The 20,697-nt window shown below is 37.8% G+C and overlaps 1 protein-coding gene across 1 annotated transcript in view; it reads right to left on the bottom strand.

Moving 5' to 3' along the window:
• LRRC72 (leucine rich repeat containing 72) overlaps nt 1-14,105 on the bottom strand; it is a 41,092-nt gene extending 26,987 nt beyond the window's left edge. The window contains exons 1-3 of the mRNA XM_059933946.1: nt 14,013-14,105; nt 8,250-8,323; nt 3,655-3,724 (exon numbers count right to left, since the gene is read on the bottom strand). Of these exons, the coding sequence (XP_059789929.1) occupies nt 3,655-3,724; nt 8,250-8,323; nt 14,013-14,105 (237 nt within the window). The remainder of the gene's footprint in view (nt 1-3,654; nt 3,725-8,249; nt 8,324-14,012) is intronic.
• Nucleotides 14,106-20,697: the final 6,592 nt, after the last annotated feature.

Here is a 20,697-nt window from a genome sequence, read left to right as displayed (position 1 = left end):
CACTTAATACGCACCTAAGAGCAGCTGTCTCCCACTAATTACATCAGCGGAGATTAGAAAAAGATGACCCAGAAAGAGAGGAGCTGCAGAACTAGTAGATATCTACGCGGTACAAGGAGAAAGCAAGCTCTCAGAGAGCATAATGAAGGAAGCAGGGCAGCCTGAGCAAACCTAGGAAAGCTGGGGCATTGCATGTCCTCAGAAACAACTTATACCTATTTAATTTGCTGGTTCAAGGTCAGACCAGAAGCTCCAGTTTTATCATCCACTACATAATAATGGGGGAAATTGTGCACCCTTCAAGCATGTTAGGCTCCAAACACACCAAACTACATTCATCCTCTGTCTCCCCAAACCACTGCTTTCCCTCATTCCATTCCAGGCAGTTTGCAACCACAATGTCCTCACCAGGAGTACAGTCACACCTTCTGCCCTTCCTAATTCTATCACTAGAGCAGGCACCATCACATTTATTTTTATCTTCTATCAGTAGCCTAATGCAAGTACAGAATAAACCATATTAGAGAGGATGCTTTTGGCTCCAATTAACTCCTAAGCTCAACTCAAACTGGCACATAAATTAGAACACTTATTATCTCACATATCAAGGAGTCCAGAGGTTGTGAGAGCTTCAGTCTGAATATCTCAATGCTTCTCTGAGCTCTGCTTTTCTCACAATGTTGGATACATCCACAAGTTGATAGGATGGTTCCTGGCTTACTAGCCAGGCAAGAAAACATCCAGAGGGAACAAAGGACCTCTCTTCTACTGCTCTTTTTCAGGAATAAGGAAACCTTTCACAGAAGTCTCTCAGTAGCTACCTCCAATATATCTTTTACGACAACCGGGTTATGAGCCAATTCATTGACTAGCCACTCACAAGGAAGATGGGATTATCCTGATTGGTTTAAACAGTTCAGGCTCCACCTCTTGGAACTGGGAATGGAGTCACCTACCTGACTAAAAAGAAGTATGTACCAATACCTTAACCCAGATTCTGCTGTATAGGTAAAAGAATAGAATGGATAATGAATGGACAACCAATAATGGTCAGTACATACATCTCAACAAAGCTGTTGATTGAATAAATGAATAAACAAAAAAAGGTGTGTTCATTTTATTTTACTATTTTGTGCCTTAGTTGTTCCTAAATAGAGGGTAGCCTAATATAATGTAAGAACAATGCTGGTCACAAATTTAGATTATTGTTAACAAAACAATACAATTCTAAATATTTGTATTCCTTTGTCAATGTTGATGTTTTTCACCATGATTCTTCATACCATTTCTATTCTGGCATAGTAACTTCTTAGTGGTCCACCTAATATAATCTAGATATTAAAGAAAAGTAATAATCAAAATTTTCCATGTGAATTTTGATAAAGTACTCTCATAGGTAATATGCCCATTAGAGTTTTGGATCCTGAATAAGATTTTAATTTTTCATAGAGTGTGAATACTCAGGCAACTTAGCAACCAGTCAATTATTGATCAATAGAAAAACTCACATTAGTTTATTCACTCATCTCCTGACCACTTAAAACTTATTTCGAATATGATATCCTTTCAGGATTATATGGAATAAATGTCTATTTTTAAAGAACAAAGTTAAGTGATGGTTATTTTGGAAATAATATAGTGTGTTGAGCATAAATAACCAAACACAAGAAGAGAATTTAGCCCTTTGTTGCACCCTTTCCCCACCCACCCCTTCCAAAACAAAAGAAAGTACAATAGTTGACAGTGTATGCAATCCCTTCCTATGTACGTAATGTATCTGTAATTCAACTGTGTGAAAATTCAATGACTGGCTGAAGGTGGGATGGTGTCCACTACAAGAAAGCCAAAAAATATTACAAAGTCCCTAATTATACCTCTCCCTTTAGACATATTGCCAACATTTGTACATTCTTTCCTTCAAAATTGAATACTGAACACCACAAGGAACACACATGAAAAGCAAAGATTAGTCACTTTTGCCATGCTTGATGAGTTCCATCTTTTTCTAATCAGAGGTCACACACTGTGACCCAGGATAATTTTTGGCAGGGTATTTAAAAGAGTTTTGAACTTGTATGCCCTTAAGTAGTGTGTGCACTTTCCATTTCAGTTGTTAGCTGCCTGGGCCTTGAATGTATTTGTGTTTGTTCTCCTAGAAATTATTTTAAGCTTATGAAACTTATGCTTGCACTATTTAATACTAGAAAAACTTTCATTTTCCATTTTCCACTTGGTTAAAAGAACAGACTGAAAATGCAATGTAATATTGAAATACTTTCATAAACATGGATGCTTAAGGATTCAATGCTGTGAATCGGACTATTGTTTGACAAGCAGACTACTACTGAAAACTCAAATTATTATTTTTTAATCAGCTCGTGTTTGAAAGTTTAAATTTAAAATGCTAAGATTGGGTCATCAATTTATAATGAACAAAATACAAGCTGTTGGAACGTCAAACTTTAGAAAGCTGAGAATGACTAACTAACTGTAATGATTGTTTTGGCTTGAATTTTAGTTCAGTCCTGCTCTATGACTTGAAGAGAGCTTGCAGCCCCACTCAGGACTCCACTACAGAGGAGGCACTGCCAGCTAAACCCTAGCCTCTAAGAAAAGTTTCAAGGGCCACACTCAGTGCCCTTGAAAAGCATTCCCTGCAGTTTGGGACATGTTGGTTTAGTGCCTGGCACTTCCTGAAGATGCTAGATCAGCCTGAGTGGCAACTGGGAGGTAATCAATCCTTCTGACAGCAGGACAAAGGTGTGTGAGTTCTGAGAAATACATGCAGGACCATTGGAGGAATGCTGATCTAGGACACTTTACAAAGGATCCTGCCCAAATGGGCAGTTTGCCAAGGCCAGGAGATGCTCAGTTGTAAGTACCACTGGGATACAAGGTGAAGGGAGGTCAGGAGTGGCCAGAGCAGAGGAATTAGAGTTGGAGGAACCAAGCAGGGGAGCTTCTGAATAACCCATTAAGAGAAGTAAACTCTGAACATGTTGACACCAAGAGAGTGCAAATCAAATAAGAACTTTGTTTTTCCTTTGCCTTTCCTCTGCCTCCACTCCTCCCCATTCCATACCAACCCTGGAGAAGGCTAGGGTGGAGGTGAGAGGCAAGGGAAACAACCAACCACACCCCCCCTTGCTAATGAGGCAGGCAGGTGGCCATCTGAAGTCAGCCCTAGCTGGATAAGGGAGGGGAGATAGAGGGATGTCTCATTTATGAATTAACATATTCACCTCCACATTCTCATTTCTGAACTGAGAGTATGACTATGTCTCAAAATGGACTGTAAGCTTTTGAACTACATAAGAGAGATAAGAAAGGTCATGAGACTGCCCAAGTTTTCTTCCGGGAAACTGGGAAGCAATAGCTTCTTCCACTGAGCAGTTTTGAAAGCACATGGGAGAAAAAAGTAAAGTTCCAGTCTGATAACATTTCACAAATCGTGCTATTCAATATACCTGTTTATATATATATATATATATATATATATATATATATATATATATATATATATATAAAGTTTCTTACCTAAATTAAAATTAGGAGTATAAAATATTAATACTTTTCATGATCAGTTCTATTAAAAACATGAAATTAAGATAGCAATTTAATTATAGAGCCATTTAAGATCAAATATCGTACTACCTTGTTATGATGTAGCCATAAGTATTTTAATTTTTTAAACCTAGAAAGATCAATGACCTCTGTCAGTTCCCTGGAAAGGAAAACAAAAAGTGAACATTAGCAATGATTAATTCATTCATGGGTAAGGTGGTTTATGTAGTATGACTCTGGGGGAACTGGAAAGGCCTCTCTCTGTCCTTTCAAAATTACTGGCACTCTTATATGTGCTAACTTCCTAAATTCCATCTTCAAAACTTCATTCACTTGGGTTAAGATTTTTGTCAGCCAGTAAAACGAATACTAAAAGAGAACTTTAGAAATTTATACCTCATTATGACTGAATTTATTGGGACCTTAATTTAAAAAGATTTCACTGAGGAGAGAGCAGAGGAAGAAAAGTGCAGAAAACATGGGACTTAAGGTAAATATGGGAAAGACCATTGACTCCTGCTTCAACAGTGCCTGCAGGGTCCTTACTTTGAGGTTGTCCAGATCTTGGCCAAACTGGATTTAAGACATGGAAATTGTAGGACACCAAGAGACAGAGACTGGGTTAAGTGTTTTATTCTCCCTTTGTTGTTTATTAAATATGGGGTCAAAAATGTTACCCATCCTTCTTGAACTGTGCAGGACTCTAGCTGCCCAAGTGGTCATGAGTCTTTTTGCTGATGCAGCTCACTCAGTGAAGGGGAAGACGTAGGGTGTGGAGGAGGAGCTGTCAGCAAAGAGGGCACAGTCTCTGCAGATAGTTGGCCCTTTGACTGCTGTGGGCTGGAGTATTCTGATCTCTTTTATTTCTTAGGACAGAACTTGTGAGCCCAGGCCAGGTATATACACATATATGTCTCTACTAAACACTTAAAGAGCACACTCTGTGTGCAAGGCACTTTTCTAAACACTTTAAAAATACTAATGTTAATTAATATTACATATACTAACTTGTTTGTAGCAACATCCTTTCACAATTATATTTAACCTTGGGACACCGAGGGACTAATTTTTTTAAATGTTTATGAAAACATATCTTTTGTCATGCAAACAACATTTCTAAACAGAAGAAACCCTTCTCGCCAACTTTTTATATTGGAAAATTCCAAACCTAAGAAAAGTTGAAGGAATAGTACAATGCATGCCTTGGTAATTTTTAATATTTTGCCACATTTATGCTCACTCTCTTACCTATATATACAATATATCTATTTGTGGGTTGAAAATTTTCTTGGTGAATCATTTGAAAATAAGTTGCAGACTCTGATTCGTAAATACTTCAGCACACGCATCCCTCAAATAAGGACGTTGTCCTGCATAACCCCCATACCATTATCACACTTAAGAAAATTAAAATTGAATTCAATGATATCATCTAATACACTACTATTCATATTCAGATTGTTCCTGTTGCTCCTATATTTCTTTTATAGATTGTTTGTTTGTTTAAACCCAGAATCCCATCAACATTCATGCATTGTATTTTCAGTTGGTATAACACTTTAGTCTTCTTAAATTTAGAATAGTCACCTTCTCTTCTTTATTGACTTTAACATTTACTTTCTGAAGAGTCCAGGACAGTTGTCTGATAGATGTCTCACATTCTTGATTTGTCTGATTGCTTCCTCATGATTAAATTCAAGGTAGATCATTTTTCAATTACAAAGGTGGTAATTACTGCATCACACCGGGAGGCAAAATGATGTCACTTTGTCCCACTCCTGATGAAGCTAAGTTCAGTCATTTGGTTAAGGTGGAATCTGCCAGTACTCTCCATTGTGAAAGTACAAATTTTATCGTTGAAAAGTAATATATGGGGCAAAACTCTGAGTGATTTGACACTGCATATACTGCAAAATGATCACCAGAGGAAATCCAGTTACTGAAACCATACAAAGTTAATATAATACTATTGACCGTATTCCTCATGCTGTACATTACATCCCCAAGACTTATTTTACGACTGGAAGTTTGTACCTCTTGATCCCGTTCACCTATTTCATGCCCCGCCCCCAAATTCCTCTCCCCTCTGGTAACCGCCAATCTGCAAAGAACAGAGTAGTGGTCCCCAATAACTATTTATTTAATGGCTTTAGCTTTGATTAATAACCTTTACCTGAATCAGTAGATTTGGTACTATGAAATGTTAATTTTTCTAATGCTCTCATTCTTTTTACATTTATTAGCTGGTATTCTATAAAAAAGATCTTCCCCTCCCCTTTATTTCTCTCATTCCTTCTCATCTCCACCCTTCTCAGATTTGAAGAGTTTTTTCTTAATCTTTTCTCACTTTTTTTTTATTCTCAAATTATCCCAAACAAAAGACTTTTCAAGCAGACCACCTTGTCCTTTTGACATGTACCGTTAGTCTTCGAGCACTTCCCTGGCACAACAAAATATTCTAGGCTTCTTCAAAGCAACTTGTAATAGATTTACACACATAATGCATTCTCCTCTTTCACTGTAGATGTGTAGCTAATTTCTGGGAGGGGGATTTGGACCCTGACACACTTAAACTATTGCATTGGACAACAATGATATTATGTTAGCTTCATTATTTCCTACGAAAAATAAAGCAATCACTACATGGTAGCAGAGAAACTCAACCCCCACTTAGAGTATCTCTCCAAGAATTCCCAGGAAAGTTATTTTAATACATTAATGCTTTAAAATATCAACTGTGTCAAATAAGTGTCATTAATTTTCTTGTAGTAGTAGTACTGGTGCTGAACTTTCTGCTATTAGATAATGTAATAAAGTGGCTCACTTTTGAGGGGAATTTAACTCAAGTCAGAAGGGTTTATTCTGCATATAAACCCATCCTAAATCAATAATGGGCTGTTACATTTTAAGGTGAGGCCAATGGAAGACAATGATAGGAAATTCGACTACTAATGCTGGCAATGACTCGTGCTGGCAATAATACGTCAACTCTGTTGTTACAGTATATGTGCTGCATGATTTCTCAAGGGAACACTGATAGGATATCTTCCAAGGGCAACAAAGACTTAGGCAAATAACCCAGTTTACCCAGTTTATTGGCATCTGGACTGTGAAACATTTCTTGTACCCCAATGGATTAAATGATGACTTAGTATTCTTAGGATACAAAAGGTATTGTCCTTTAATTGAGAAGACCACCAATTACCACTGTCAGAAGATCAATATTTCTATTTTTTTCTAGTGTTTTAAAGCTTTTCTTATTGTTATCTACTTAACTTAGTGATCAAGAGTGTACAGTTTTTAAAATCATGAAAGGCTTAGAGATGCAATCTTCTGAAGACAAAAAAAATATTTATTGTTACTATAAAACTAACTGATCTATAGGAAGGTTCAAAGCATGACCTTAAGTTTGTCAGAATTACCTACCATACTTGTTCCATTCTAAGATGTATATTTTTAACAATCTTATATTTGTCAGCTATATATTCCCTTACTACCAAGAGGTTCAGGGCCATTACAAAAATAAATATTATTCTAGATATCATTCACTGCACTAATAAACTAAAACATATTCATATAAAACAAAAGAAATATGTTTATTAATAAAGGATTTCCTCAAATCACTAGAGATAAAGTGATTAACTTCATTGATGAAGTAGGACATTTTCTTTAAAAAGCAGCTAAGTTCCGAATATTACGTACATGTAGAAATATGTTAAGTCTATTTAAAAATAATACATGGAATTCACAGAGATCAAAAAGTATGAAGAAGGGAAAGAAGAGTAGGAATACGGTCATTATGATGAAAATGCTAACTGTGACTACACAGGTGTCTCTTGTTGGCTAGTAAAACCTGTGCTGTCAGCATCTAAGGGAACACATACTTCCTCTTCCACCTGGGTTCTATCTCAGGCACTGTGATTGCTCTGTAGAAGAAGAACCCATTTTGCTGTCTGCCACCTTGGGGAGTTGGAGTGGAATCAAAGAAGTTGATACAAAGAAGTTATATAAGGGAGAAGTTTCATACTTACCAGTAAAATTAGTATAAAGGTTGTTAGGTAGGGATTATAGTATAATAGCGGTTATTATTATAGTACAGTGGTATAATGAGTCATTATTCTCTAATAATAGTAGAAACATTAACTGTACTAATGCTGATTGAGTACTTACTGTGTACCAGACCCTTCCCTACCTTCTACTAACTCACCTAACCTTCACAACAACCCGGTGAAGCAGGTAGTACTGTTATATGCAGGCAGTAGGTTTGCCAGATAAAACACAGGATACACAGTTATATGTGAATTTCAAAGAAACAACAAATGTCCCAATGCAGTGTGGGACATACTTATACTAAAAAAAATTATATTCATTTGTTTCTCTGAAATTCACATGTAACTGGATGTTCTATATTTTTATTGGCTAAACCTGACAACCCTAACAGAGAGGCTTATGACCCACCCACGATCACCCAGCTGGAAGAGATAGAACTGGGATTCAAACTCAGCCTCACTCCATAATCTTTGTTTTTATCCATTTCAGGATCCTGCATCTCCAATAGAGTCTGTGGACGCCAACGAGCGTGTGCTACTTGCCTATCCACAGAAGGGGAAAACAATGGAAGAGAACATTTGAATCTATGAAACATAACATGATGCTCTTCTATTTCTCATATAAAGTACACTTACTTTTGAGAAAGAAACAGCTCAAAGACATCAGCATCCTTCTTGTGGCCACATATCTTTAGTTGATCTTCAACTGCCTGATAACATATAATTAATCTGTCAAGCCACATTCCACTGAGCAAAAATACTGAGACATTTACAGTCAATAACAATAATGTCTACAAGAAGATCAAAAGAAAGGTGAATATGGAGGCAACTACTCTAAACTGATAAATTCTAATGCTACAATTATACATTACTTAATCATTTTTGTGGTTGAATTTCATTATCCTTAATCTTGGGCACAGATGTGTAAACAAATTTTAATCAAGAGAAAAAATGTGTATGTGTACATATACACCAAAACCAAGTATTCGATTCTCCGTGAGGAAGAGTAATTTGGTCTTTAAATATCTGTAAATATACCTTCAAACATGAAGGATTGATATTTGGTAGGTTTTCCATATTTGCAGAAGACACTCAGTATCAAGGTTGGAGGTGGAGGGAGTAGAGTATAATGTACATTATCATATAGGAGCTTGGCACCCTGTAAATTCTCAATAAATGTCAGACAAATGAATGAATGAGTGAATAAATGTTATTTTCTTTTCTCTGCAAAGAAACAGTGTCTTCATGTTTCAAGAGTTACTAACATACTTGCACAATGGGAATTTTTGGTGGAGAAGTAGCAATTTTTATTCCCATGGGTTTTTTTGGAAAACACATATCCAACAACAGCTATTTAACTGCTTTGCTTTTTCTTCTTAAGGTCTTTTACTAAACTACAAAATAACATTTATAGGCCACATGGCCTAAGATGATATGGAAAAATTAAAGCCCATCTATAATTTGTCATTGAGGGAGTAAAACTAACAAGACACAACAAAAGTGGAAAGTATAATCATTGCACTTCTGGAATCTGACAAACATTGTAATTACCAGAGTCAAAACAATCACAAAATTTCAGCTGGGATTTGTTGTGGGTGGTGAGGTAGTAATGTCAGTAAGTGATTTATGAAATTTTGACAATGGTTTTATTATTTAGTAGAGGACAATAGAAGAGTTAGATTTAATGGGATGAAGAAATATCTAAAGAAGTGAAAAAGACAGATACTCCAGGGATGGAGAGCAGCTGCTAATTTATATCCCAAACTTCCTTTGTGACCCTGTTACACAACCTGAATCTTGGGGCTTAGAGAATTTATTGGCTCAGGTGTAGGCATTTCCTTCAGGGTATTTTTGTGACCATGATAAGTGAGCTGAATCTGGGGCTTAGAAAAACCCATTGGATCAGTCTTAGGCATCCACATCTGGGAATTTTAATTTAACATCCAAACCATCAGCTTCTACTGTACACAGTCAATCTCAATTTCACCAAAGTGTTTGGAATGTTAAAGCCTGGTCAAAGTAGAATTAAAATTTTGCAGCTATCTATTAAAATTACAAACTTGCTTTTAACTTAATCCCACAATTTCACATCTAGCACTCAGAAATACACCAGTACATACACACACGTGCAAAATGTGAATACCACTGCTCATCTCATACATACATTGTAGTTGTGAAATATGCCCCATTAATTGGAATATGGGTTAAATTAAAATGTAACTTCTCAACAGAACGCTGTGCAGTAGCTTAAAAATGTAGACAGATGGATATCTAGACCTATAAAGATATCCAAAATATATTTTTAAGTAAAAATGTCATTGGCAGTTTTGTTACCAATGATATTTATATGCACACAAAACGCACACACTCCAAGTTATTAACAAGTTATCACTTGAGATCATGAGGGACTGTCACTTTTTAAGCAATCCACTTTTCAATAATGTTTGAATATTTTATGATAAACACATATTAACTTAGTAATCAGAAATTAATACACATTTTGAACATTTTAGCCATGGAATGGGTATTTTAGGATTTAAATCAAATTTTGAAAATAAAAACATGAAAAGGGAAATTGAAACTATCGTCATAATATGTGAATCACTGATGTAATTAATTATTACACAGCTCTTTATCATGGCATGTTTCCTTCCAACCGAAAACTTCATACGAATCTGGTAACAAGAAAGTGCCAAAATGCCAAAGAACTAAAAAATATGCCAAGAAGTTTCAAGTTTCAGTGAATCTGTGGTGGAGCAGTTCCAGTTCCCAATCAACAAACAACTTCACTAGCAGCATATTCCTTTCATCTAAAGAAGCACAAGAATTCTTTCCCTGGACTATTTTTCTTTTTATTATGGTAAAATATACATAATATAGAATTTACTGTTATAACTGTACAGTTTTGTGGCATTAAGTGCATTCACATTGCTGCTCAGCCATCACCACCATCCATTTTCAGAAGTTTTTCATCTTCCTCAAATGAAACTCTGTACCCATTATACACTAACTCCTCATTTCTTTCCCCCTCTCCCCTGTTCCTGACGCCCGCCCTTCTACTTTCGGTCTATAAATTTGACTACCCTAAGTACCTCGTATAAATGGAATCAGGCAGTATTTGTCTTTTTGTGACTAGCTTATTTCCCTTAGCATAATGTCTCCAAGAATCATCTATGTTGTAATGTATGCCAGGATTTCCTTCCTTTTTAAGGCTGAATAATATTCCATTGTATGTGTATACCACATTTTGTTTTTCCATTTAACTATCAATGGACACTTGGGTTGTTTCCTCTTTTTCACTTTTGTGAATAATGCTGCTATGAACATGGGTATACAAATATCTGAGTCCTGCTTACACTTCATTTGAGTATATATTCAGAAGTGGAATTGTTGGATCACATGGTAATTGTATATTTAATTTTTTAAGGAATTGCCATACTATTTTTCACAACAGCTGCACACAACAGCACTCTTTAATATGAACACTTTTAAAGTCGTAGGTCCAAACAGATCATTCAGCCATTTATTGAACCACAAACTACTTTGTCTTAGTTCAGGCTATGACTAGTTTAGTCTAAGACTAGCTAGTAAATGTAGCAATGAATCAGGAAAGGTGCCTACTCTCTATGACTAAACTTTTAGTAAGAGAAGGAAGTATACACAACGTTTCAAAAGAAGGTTGCAAATATTAAGGGCTAAGAGAAAAGGAAAATATGCTCTGGTGAATTCAGAGGAAGAAGAAAATACTGTCAACCCTGGGAACTTTGAGAGGATTTTAGGGCAGCACTGACAATTGGGCTGGGTCTGAAACGGTGAGGAGAAATTAGACACAGATATCGATGGATGGGCATTTTAGACACAGGGGAGTAAGTACACAAAGGAGAAAAAGCAGGGGAAGAACGTGTGAGGCATTAGGGTTGTACAGCCTTTGGCTGCAGGGAAAGGCACAGGGAAGCCAATTGTGAGGAATCAATTTTAAAAGGTGGATTAGGGTCATATTATTTGTGCTAACTTTGAAATTTAGGCTCAGAAGCATGCACCTACTCCTCAAAAAAAACTTTTTAGGTCCTAAGAATGCTAACTTAAAATCACATATTTTATGTAATCTGAAATTTAAATTTAATTTAATTTTATACGAGATATATATACATATACATGAAATATATATACTAACTGCATGGTAAAATCAGCGTAAGGAATTCCAATAAAGTTCTGATTTTTCCCATGACAACTACATCAATGCTTTTAAGCAATATGCAATATCAAGCTATTTCAAAATCATTTTTCCTCCTTTTTTGTGCCCTTGTTTTGTCGGGCTGTAAAAGAATGGGCTTAATAACTATTGGGTAATTCATCACTGGACTCAATTCTAGGGCAACAGAGAAGTATTATAGGATTTTTAAACTGGAGAAAAGATGTGACAAAGCTAAATCTCAGGAAGATGACTGTAGCAGCACCATATATGATGACCTGGGGTGCAGACAGAACTGCAGATAGGAAGCAAGGTTGCCTCTGGAAAATCAAGTCAAGAGCTGATGAGCCTGCCCCAGGACAGTAGCAAGTGAGAATAAGCAGTGAACAGATATGACATGTGATGTACAGAGAGAACTGATGGGAACTGGCAAGTAACTAGAGGCAGAGAATAAGGGCAAGGGAAGTCACAGGTGATGATGATTGTGTGATGACATGATGATGAGACAGGTGACTGGGAGGGAAGATGCTTGCAGTTGAGAAATGCTGAAACTGAGGCACTGGTGGAACATACAAGTCAAGCCGTCCACCAGAAAGCTGCAAGTGGGAGAGCGGATCGCACCAGAGATGTCAGGGTGGGTGTGTACAGACTGGCCGGTCGGCCAGCACAGAGGAGAGAGTGGGACCCAGGTAAGATCATCGTGAAGTGTCTATATTTAGAAAGAGGAGGAGAGGGCTTCCCTGGTGGCGCAGTGGTTGAGAGTCTGCCTGCCAATGCAGGGGACACGGGTTCGAGCCCTGGTCTGGGAGGATCCCACATGCCGCGGAGCAACTGGGCCCGTGAGCCGCAATTACTGAGCCTGCGCGTCTGGAGCCTGTGCTCCGCAACAAGAGAGGCCACGACAGTGAGAGGTCCGTGCACCGCGATGAAGAGTGGCCCCCGCTCGCCGCAACTAGAGAGAGCCCTCGCACAGAAACGAAGACCCAACACAAGCCATAAATAAATAAACAAATAAATAAAAAAAAAATTTAAAAAAAAAAAAAAAAAAAAAGAAAGAGGAGGAGAGAACCAAGCTGGATAAGGAGAAAGACGGGGGATTGTTATAAAGTGAGGAAGAGAAACAAAAAGACAGTGGGAGCTGAGAGGGCGGATTTCAAGAAGGTAGAATTTGAATCTGCAGTGTTGCATAGGGTGGTAGAGGATACCACTCCGAAAAGGTATTCAATTTGGGGAGCAATTTTAGCAACCTGATGAGGAGGAAATGTTAGCTTTCAAATTAACTGATTGACAAAACAGGAAAATAAAAACAATCCAACACAGAACTTGGGTGTAGACAGTTCTAGCATAGAAAGAATAAAAGCAACTTCTACTGCCGATGCCTTGGAATCTGGATAAAAGAGAAAAATGTTTGAAAATTGCAGGATTATTAAATCCTAAAAGAATCAAGACTGTATTAAAATCTATAGAAGGAAATATCCTTGCTTTGACGATTTACATACTGTAATGATAGATAAATTCCTATACCTACATGCAATACACATGCACCACAAGTTAGTTAAGATTTAGTGTGAAGTTTTCAGTTCATTACAGAACTTTCAGCCTTGATTAATCATCATAGCCCCAAGCCTTTCTAGACAAGTGTGAGAACTCAAGAACACCTTGCTAGGTCCTAAGTGGCATAACACAATTTTGACATTTTTTTTCCACTCAAATATTCTTTTAGCCATTATCTTAACTGCCCTCAACTCTGCTTGTATTGTCCCTCAAAGAACTTTTCCTCCCCAGTGTGTCGATTTGCACTTTAGGGAAATATTTCAGTGTTATATATATATGTGTATATATATATATATATATATATATATATATATATCTCCTTTGGAGAGTAAAGACTCCAAATTTATGCCCTTATTACCTAATCTCTAAACTGCCATAATTATATATTCAGGAGATGTTAAGTGCGAAAAACTCAATATACATCAGTTAGTGTGGATCAGGGGCGGTCCCCAAACCCCACCCAGGTGATTACAGGCCTCTAGCCCCAGTGGAGGGTTTGGCTGAGGTCCGCCGTTGCTCCATCCCTCCGCCCTGGACCCCAGGGGTGGCTTCCAGCGGACTAGGGCATCTGACAGGCCCCCTCCTCACCCCCCGCCCCGCCCCCGGCCCCGCCCCGAAATGCTCCGTGGTCTGGGGAAGGGGGAGATGCTTACTCTACGGCTGATTTCCAGGGCGGCATCTGCCGCCTTCGCTTGGCTTGTTGTGTGTTGGAAGGCACAGGGCAGATGTTTGAGGTCCCCAGTCATCAGGACACCGGGGGACTCAGCAGCACCTATGATCAACCCAGCCTGGCCTGCGGCTGATTGTTGTGACGGTTACCAACAGTTACCAGAACCTTGTTGACTAAAAGCCAATCCAAAGTAGGGAAGATCTGAAGCCAAATCCTGACTTCTGTGACGTTTGCGCGTGTGACCCTGCAACACCCCGCGTCGTACCTCAGATACACTAGTGTTTCCCCTGCGCCGGGTACTGCGTGCCATACATGCCGGAAAGACAGCGTATGCCAGAGACCATGAGTGTGTCAGAGGACCCCAACTGCTGTCACCGGGCAATAATAATTTTATTGAGATCTAAATATCAGAAAATTTAGGTTTCTGAAAATTAGATGTGTCTGGAAACCACTGGCCGCCCCGGAGGGTAGGGGTGAAGCACTGCCTGACAGAGTCCTAGTAGAGCTTAAAGGCAAAAGGAAAAAAAATCAATACTGCTGATCCCGTTTTATTTGAAAATTTGATATTTTGTTCATCATGTATGTCTTGCATTAATTTTGATTTTCTAAAAACATATTGCATTAAGGTTTATTTTGCTAAGTTGAGTCACTATTTGGCCAGTCTCTTCCAATCTTGAAGACTTCAGACTATCTTATGATCTTATTTATGAGTTTGGTTCTCCTCTAGCTTGGGAAACTTCGGAGGCAGGATTCTGTCTGTGCCATCACTGTTTTTTTTGCCAGGACCTAACACACTGCATTTAATAAATGTTGATTCACCTGAATGGGTTGGTTTCTTGGCTCCAAATTTGAACTTGAAATCTAGGAATTAAATGTAATTTTTTGAAATGCGTCAAGCTACTTGCATTAAAAAATGCTGGTATCGGAATAGAGCGTTTTAAAAAGTCTCAGTGAAGAAATCAAACACACTATTTTTTTTTGAAAAAAAGAAATATTTTATTTTGACATAATTTCAGGATTGCAGAAAAGCTGCAAGAATAATACAAGAATTCCTGAATACCCTTCACCAAGATTCCAAATGTAAATATTCTACTACATTTGTTTTTTTTTTTTTTTTTTTCTTGCTCTCTCTCTCATTTAAAAGTAATTTGTGGATATATTGCCTTTTTACACCTAAATTCTTCAGTGTGTTTCCCCAAAAGCAAGAAATTCTCTTTTTAAAACACAGTCCCATTATTGAAATCAGAAATTAATATTGCTATAATACTATTATATAATCTACAGAACTTATTCATATTTCTCTGATTATTTCAATAATGTCCTTGGTAGCAAAAAAAAAAAAAAAACCGAGATCATGCATTGCATTTCATCTTGTCTCTCTTTAGTTTCCTTTAATCTGGATCAGTTTCTGAGTCTGTCTTTATATTTCATGACCTTGACAATTTTTAGGAGTACAAGCCAGTTATTTTGTAGCACAGCTCTCAGTTTGGGTTTGATGTCTCCTCGTGACTAGATCCAGGTTATGGACTTTTTGCTGGGATACTGCAGAGGTGATGCTGAGTGCTTTTCAGTGCATCACTTCGGGAGGCAGTTGCTGTCAATTGATCCCGTTACTGGTAGTGTTACATTTGATTATTCAATTAAGGTCATTCCTGCCAAGTTTCTCCAGTCAAATAGCAAAGTTACTATTTTATCTTTGTAATGTATAGGTTTCTTGTGGGGAGATACTTTGAAACTATGTAATATCCTGTTATTCCTCAAATCAAACACACTATTTTTAGTACTTCTAAAAATTAGTTGAGCCTTTTGGGGTAGGTGGGTGGGTAAAAGTCTTCCCAGTTATCATTGAGAGAGTAATCATCTGAAAACCATTGTTTAAATAGCTTTTATCCCAGAAATAAAAATCAGATGAGAAGAATGGTCCACTGAGAAAAGGTATAAAATAATTTACTAGCCTCTTGTCTCCACATTTGCTGTTAATATGTGTTACAACATTTCAGATATCATTCATGAATATTCTACATGGAAAAATGGAAATGCATACTACTTGGTCAATTTTGTACATTACACAAATGCCAGTTTTAGAACCATATGCAAAATACTTTCAGAGAGCATCTTACAGATGTAAACTACTAACAAGTTCATTTCTATTACAATCACATTTAAAGATTATATTGTTGATTAATTTTTTAAATCTTTTTACCTTATACCGATTAAGAAGAGGAAAATACATTTTAAAAAGAACAGCTCTGTTCTTAGGAAAGGAACTCAGAAACTCATTTATTATAAGGTCTTCATGTGTTCCCTCTTCAAGAAAAATTTACAATTTAACTGATCACAAGGACTAAAATAATGGAAATTTAAAATGGAATGTGAAAGCTGGGTGTTAGTGACGGCACCTCTTGGATAAAAGGTTCTCCCTAGACGTCCTCACATTGCTGATCTACAAGAGAAGTATCCCTAGCAGAGTGAGCAGAGAGAACTTTTACCTCCATTTGGTGGGATTACAGCTGAGGAATCCAGCCTGAAATTTTAAAAATTTGTGTAAAATGTACATTCTCCTTTATAATCAATCTTGTTTTAATATAAAAATAAAGTGGCTCCCCCAACCCCTCTCAAATCTTTGAGTAATATTTACATTGAAGCAAGACACCCTGTGTTTACCCTGTGGCTTTACCTCCCTGGCATGCTGCCATTGCCTGCAGGCGTATGCATAACCCAGTTTGAAAGCTCTATCATACCACGTATGTGGATTTGGATAAGAAAAAAGAGCCTTGCGCTCCAAGTCAGGGCATGTGGGATTTAGTCTCAGCTCTGACGTTAACTAGTTGCTGGCCACCTTCAAGTCACTTAATGGCTCTGGGCCTCAGTGTCTTCAACAGTAAAATGAAGGAGTTGGAAGTTTAGCTCAAAAAATCCATTATTTAATTACACTCTCCCAGACAGGTAGTATGTATTGTTCACAGAGTAAAAGATTCTTATGGAGCTGTTGACATGTAATTGTTTTTTCAAGAACAATTTTCTAGTAAAAAAAAAAAAGTGTAAGAAAAAATTACACATGTAATGGCTATCATTAAAGCTAAATAATTTTTTAAAATTCTCTTCTTAATTTTGTCTTGAATAATTACAGCCTGGATGTTATTTTTCTAAGTGAGTAAAAAATTTTTATGGGGGCTTCCCTGGTAGCGCAGTGGTTGGGAATCAGCTTGCTAATGCCGGGGACATGTGTTCAAGCCCTGGTCCGGGAAGATCCCACATACCGCGGAGCAACTGAGCCTGTGCGCCACAACTACCAAGCCTGCTCTCTAGAGCCCGTGAGCCAAAACTACTGAAGCCCACGCGCCTAGAGCCCATGCTCTGCAACGAGAAGCCACCGCAATGAGAAGCCTGTGCACCGCAACGAAGAGTAGCCCCCGCTCGCCGCAACTAGAGAAAGCCTGTGCGCAGCAACAAAGACCCAACGCAGCCAAAAATAAAAAAATAAAATAAAATTAAAAAATAATAATAATAAATATTTATGAAATAAAATAATCATTATCACCCATTTCTACTGTGTAGAATGAGCATAGAATGAGTAATATATCAGTTACAATCAAATTACATTCTTATATGTATAAAAAGATATATCTTTTTATGATATATAATGACCAGAGCATCAACATTTTCACTGTTATACCTTTAGGTAAAATAACATACCATTTTAATTGACAGCTACAGTGTTTTGTTTGTTTCCAAATTTTCCAAAATGAAAAGTACAATAGAATGTTGGGAATTCTTGGAATTCTACATGAGTCTTTCATGTTACTGCACATCTTATGAGAACTGGCACTGACTGCCTCTGTTCAGGACCACATTGTAAAGCACTGTAAAGGATATTTGTACAGTGAACAGCCTTGGGAGATAGAGACAGTGTCTACCTCCAGAGCAAAGGGTGGGTGTTTTGTTTGTTACTGTGCAGCATCATAAAGATCATGTCTCCTTCCTTTATAATAACGATAAGGTCAGACGGGCTTACTACCCAATATAAAAGATTTGGGTTCCCTAAGCTCAGAGTTCCTCTCCTATAACATAAGCCACTGTATGTGACCACATCACCTGGACTAGGAATTGTGGCTAAGGGAATTGGTGCAAATATCCAAACTCTGGCTATGCTGTTACTGTGAGTAATAAACTGTCCTTAGTCTCTGACCCAAAAGTCTCATATTTTCTGCCAGCATCTGTCACACTGTGGCTGGCTAACTTTTTCTTCTGCTTGTGCAGGTTTTTGTTTTTGTTCTTGTTTTTTTTTTAATGGAATGCATCCATGTAATGTGTTTTTCAGCTTTTATATTTCTCCTTACCGTCTTATGAACCTCCATCTTTTAAAGTCAGCTACTGAATTAAATTGTTGCATCATGTTCCACTGCAATGTATTTTATGGTTTATTTACTCATTACTCTATTGATGGACATTTATATTGTCCAGCGTTTTGCTATGATAAACAATGCTGTATTAAATGTTTTTGTGCTCTTGGGTTAGTATTCCATTAGCTGAAATCCCTTGATGATATTAATGAATCATACATGGGTGTCCCTTTCTTTGTAGGATGATATCAATCTTGTTGAAATTTGCTAATCTAATTAGAGAAAAATTTTATCTCAATGTTTTCATTTGTATTTATTTAGTGAAGTTGTGTCTTTTCAAATGTTTATTGGTCATTTTTATTTTTTCTGTGAATTGTTGTTTCATATTAATTGCTTAATTTTTACCATGCAAATGCCAGTGACTGAAGCTTTACAAGCTAGATCTGTAAAGAATTTTCCATATATTTCTTGAAGTCAATAGTGAGTTGCCTCAAGTCATCTTGTAGCATCCTGCAAAGCTGTCTTCCTTTGCTCTCTTCTCCCTGGCTAATGCCTGTTGCCCTTTAGACTGCTTAAATAAACTTCATCTATCTCCAAAAGTACCCCTTCACTGATCTCCAGGGTCCACGCTATTGTCCGATGCTCTAAGTGTTGCATTTTTTGAGTTATCAGAATGGTGGTGGGTTCTGAGCTAATGGAGGAAGTATCAGTCTCTCCTCAACCCTATGGCATGCTTAGTTATTGGGGTTCTGAAGGAATATTGCCCACATGTAATATTTCTTAAACTCTCAGGAAAGCAGCCATTTCCACTTCATCCTTACATACCTGTTTTCTCTCAAAATTCACACACAATCCTCTAAATACCTCCCTGTATAGGAACAGGAAGTGGTTCAGGTTTGGAAACATACTGTACTGTCTGGGAAAGCTAGGAACCTCTAGACAGAACCCCAGCTTAACCAAATAATATAATTTTCAATTCCAAACCTCAGTTTGCTTCAGTGTGATTTCACATCTTCTCCCAAGAACCCCGTATCTAAGCTCTATCTCACCAAATAGCTATCCTTTGACTATCCCTTGCACCTAGGGAATCACATGTCCATCAGGGTCCTAGGTATAGAGTGTGAAAAAGATGAGGGGGCAAGAAATCCAGGTGGGTTCATCCACTTTTCCCACAGTGGAGTGGGTGGGAGTGGTGGGGAAAGAGTCCAGTGGAAGAACTGAGCAGGGCCCTCTAAGTCATGGAGCCTAGGTCAGAAGCCCCCTTGCCTGAAATTAGAGGTGGTACTGGGTGGAAAAGGCATACAAGTCACAAATATTAATTTCTATTATAGGACTTCATTGTGTGATGTCATTGAAATTACTAACCCTTCCCTCACTTTGCTCAGTTTAGGCCTGATGAGTTATTGATAGTTTGTCTTGAGCTAGCAGAGAAGTCTTGTTAGTGCTGTTAAAAATGCTGAATTTTTTCACACATATGATGTAACAATCAGGCATTTCAAGCATAAATTCTCTCTATATATAAATGTGTGGGTATGTATACATTTGTATATATATGTGTATATATGTGTGCATACACAAATACATGTGTGTGCATGCATGTATGTATGTGTTCATATACATGTACACACATGCACGCACACACACATATAGCAGGCAAACTCTACAATGCCCCCAGTGATCCCCACTGGTTTTCACATCCTGTATTATTAATCCTCTCTCCTTGCAAGTGGGCTGGACTTTGGTCTCACTTCTAATGAATGGAATACAGCAGAAGGATGGGCTATCAATCACTTCTGAGAGCAGCTTACAAAAAGACTGTGGCTTCTGTCTGGGGCACCCTTTCTTGTTCTCTGGCCCACTCTAAGGTAAACCAGCTGCCGTGTTGTGAGCTGACCTATGGGGAGGCCCATATGGCAAGGTACTGATGTCTCTGGCCAACAGCCAGAGAGGACCTGAAGCCTGAAATGGTCATGTGAGCCAGCTTGGAAGTAGGTCCCCCCAAAGGAGCCTTGAGATGGCCACAGCCCTGCAGCCTCGTGGGAGACTAGCCAGAGTCACCTAGTTGAGGAACACCCAGATTCCTGACACTCAGAAATGGAGATAATGTGGTTTTTTTTGTTTTTTGTTTTAATACGAAAAAGGTTTTATTGACACACACATATATATATATACACACACACATATATACACACACACACACACACACACACACACATACACATAAAGCTGGGAAAGAGAAGGGCCCATTGAGGCAAATGCATAGGGGGAGAGGAAGCATCTGAAAACAGCTGTGGGCATCCTGACATTGCCAAGTCTAGGGAAAAC

The sequence above is a fragment of the Balaenoptera ricei genome, chromosome 9 (genome assembly GCF_028023285.1).
Source record: "Balaenoptera ricei isolate mBalRic1 chromosome 9, mBalRic1.hap2, whole genome shotgun sequence".
In the NCBI taxonomy this organism is placed as follows: Eukaryota; Metazoa; Chordata; class Mammalia; order Artiodactyla; family Balaenopteridae; genus Balaenoptera; species Balaenoptera ricei.
The sequence above is the reverse complement of the archived record's forward strand: the minus strand, read 5'-3'. Positions and strand labels throughout refer to the sequence as shown.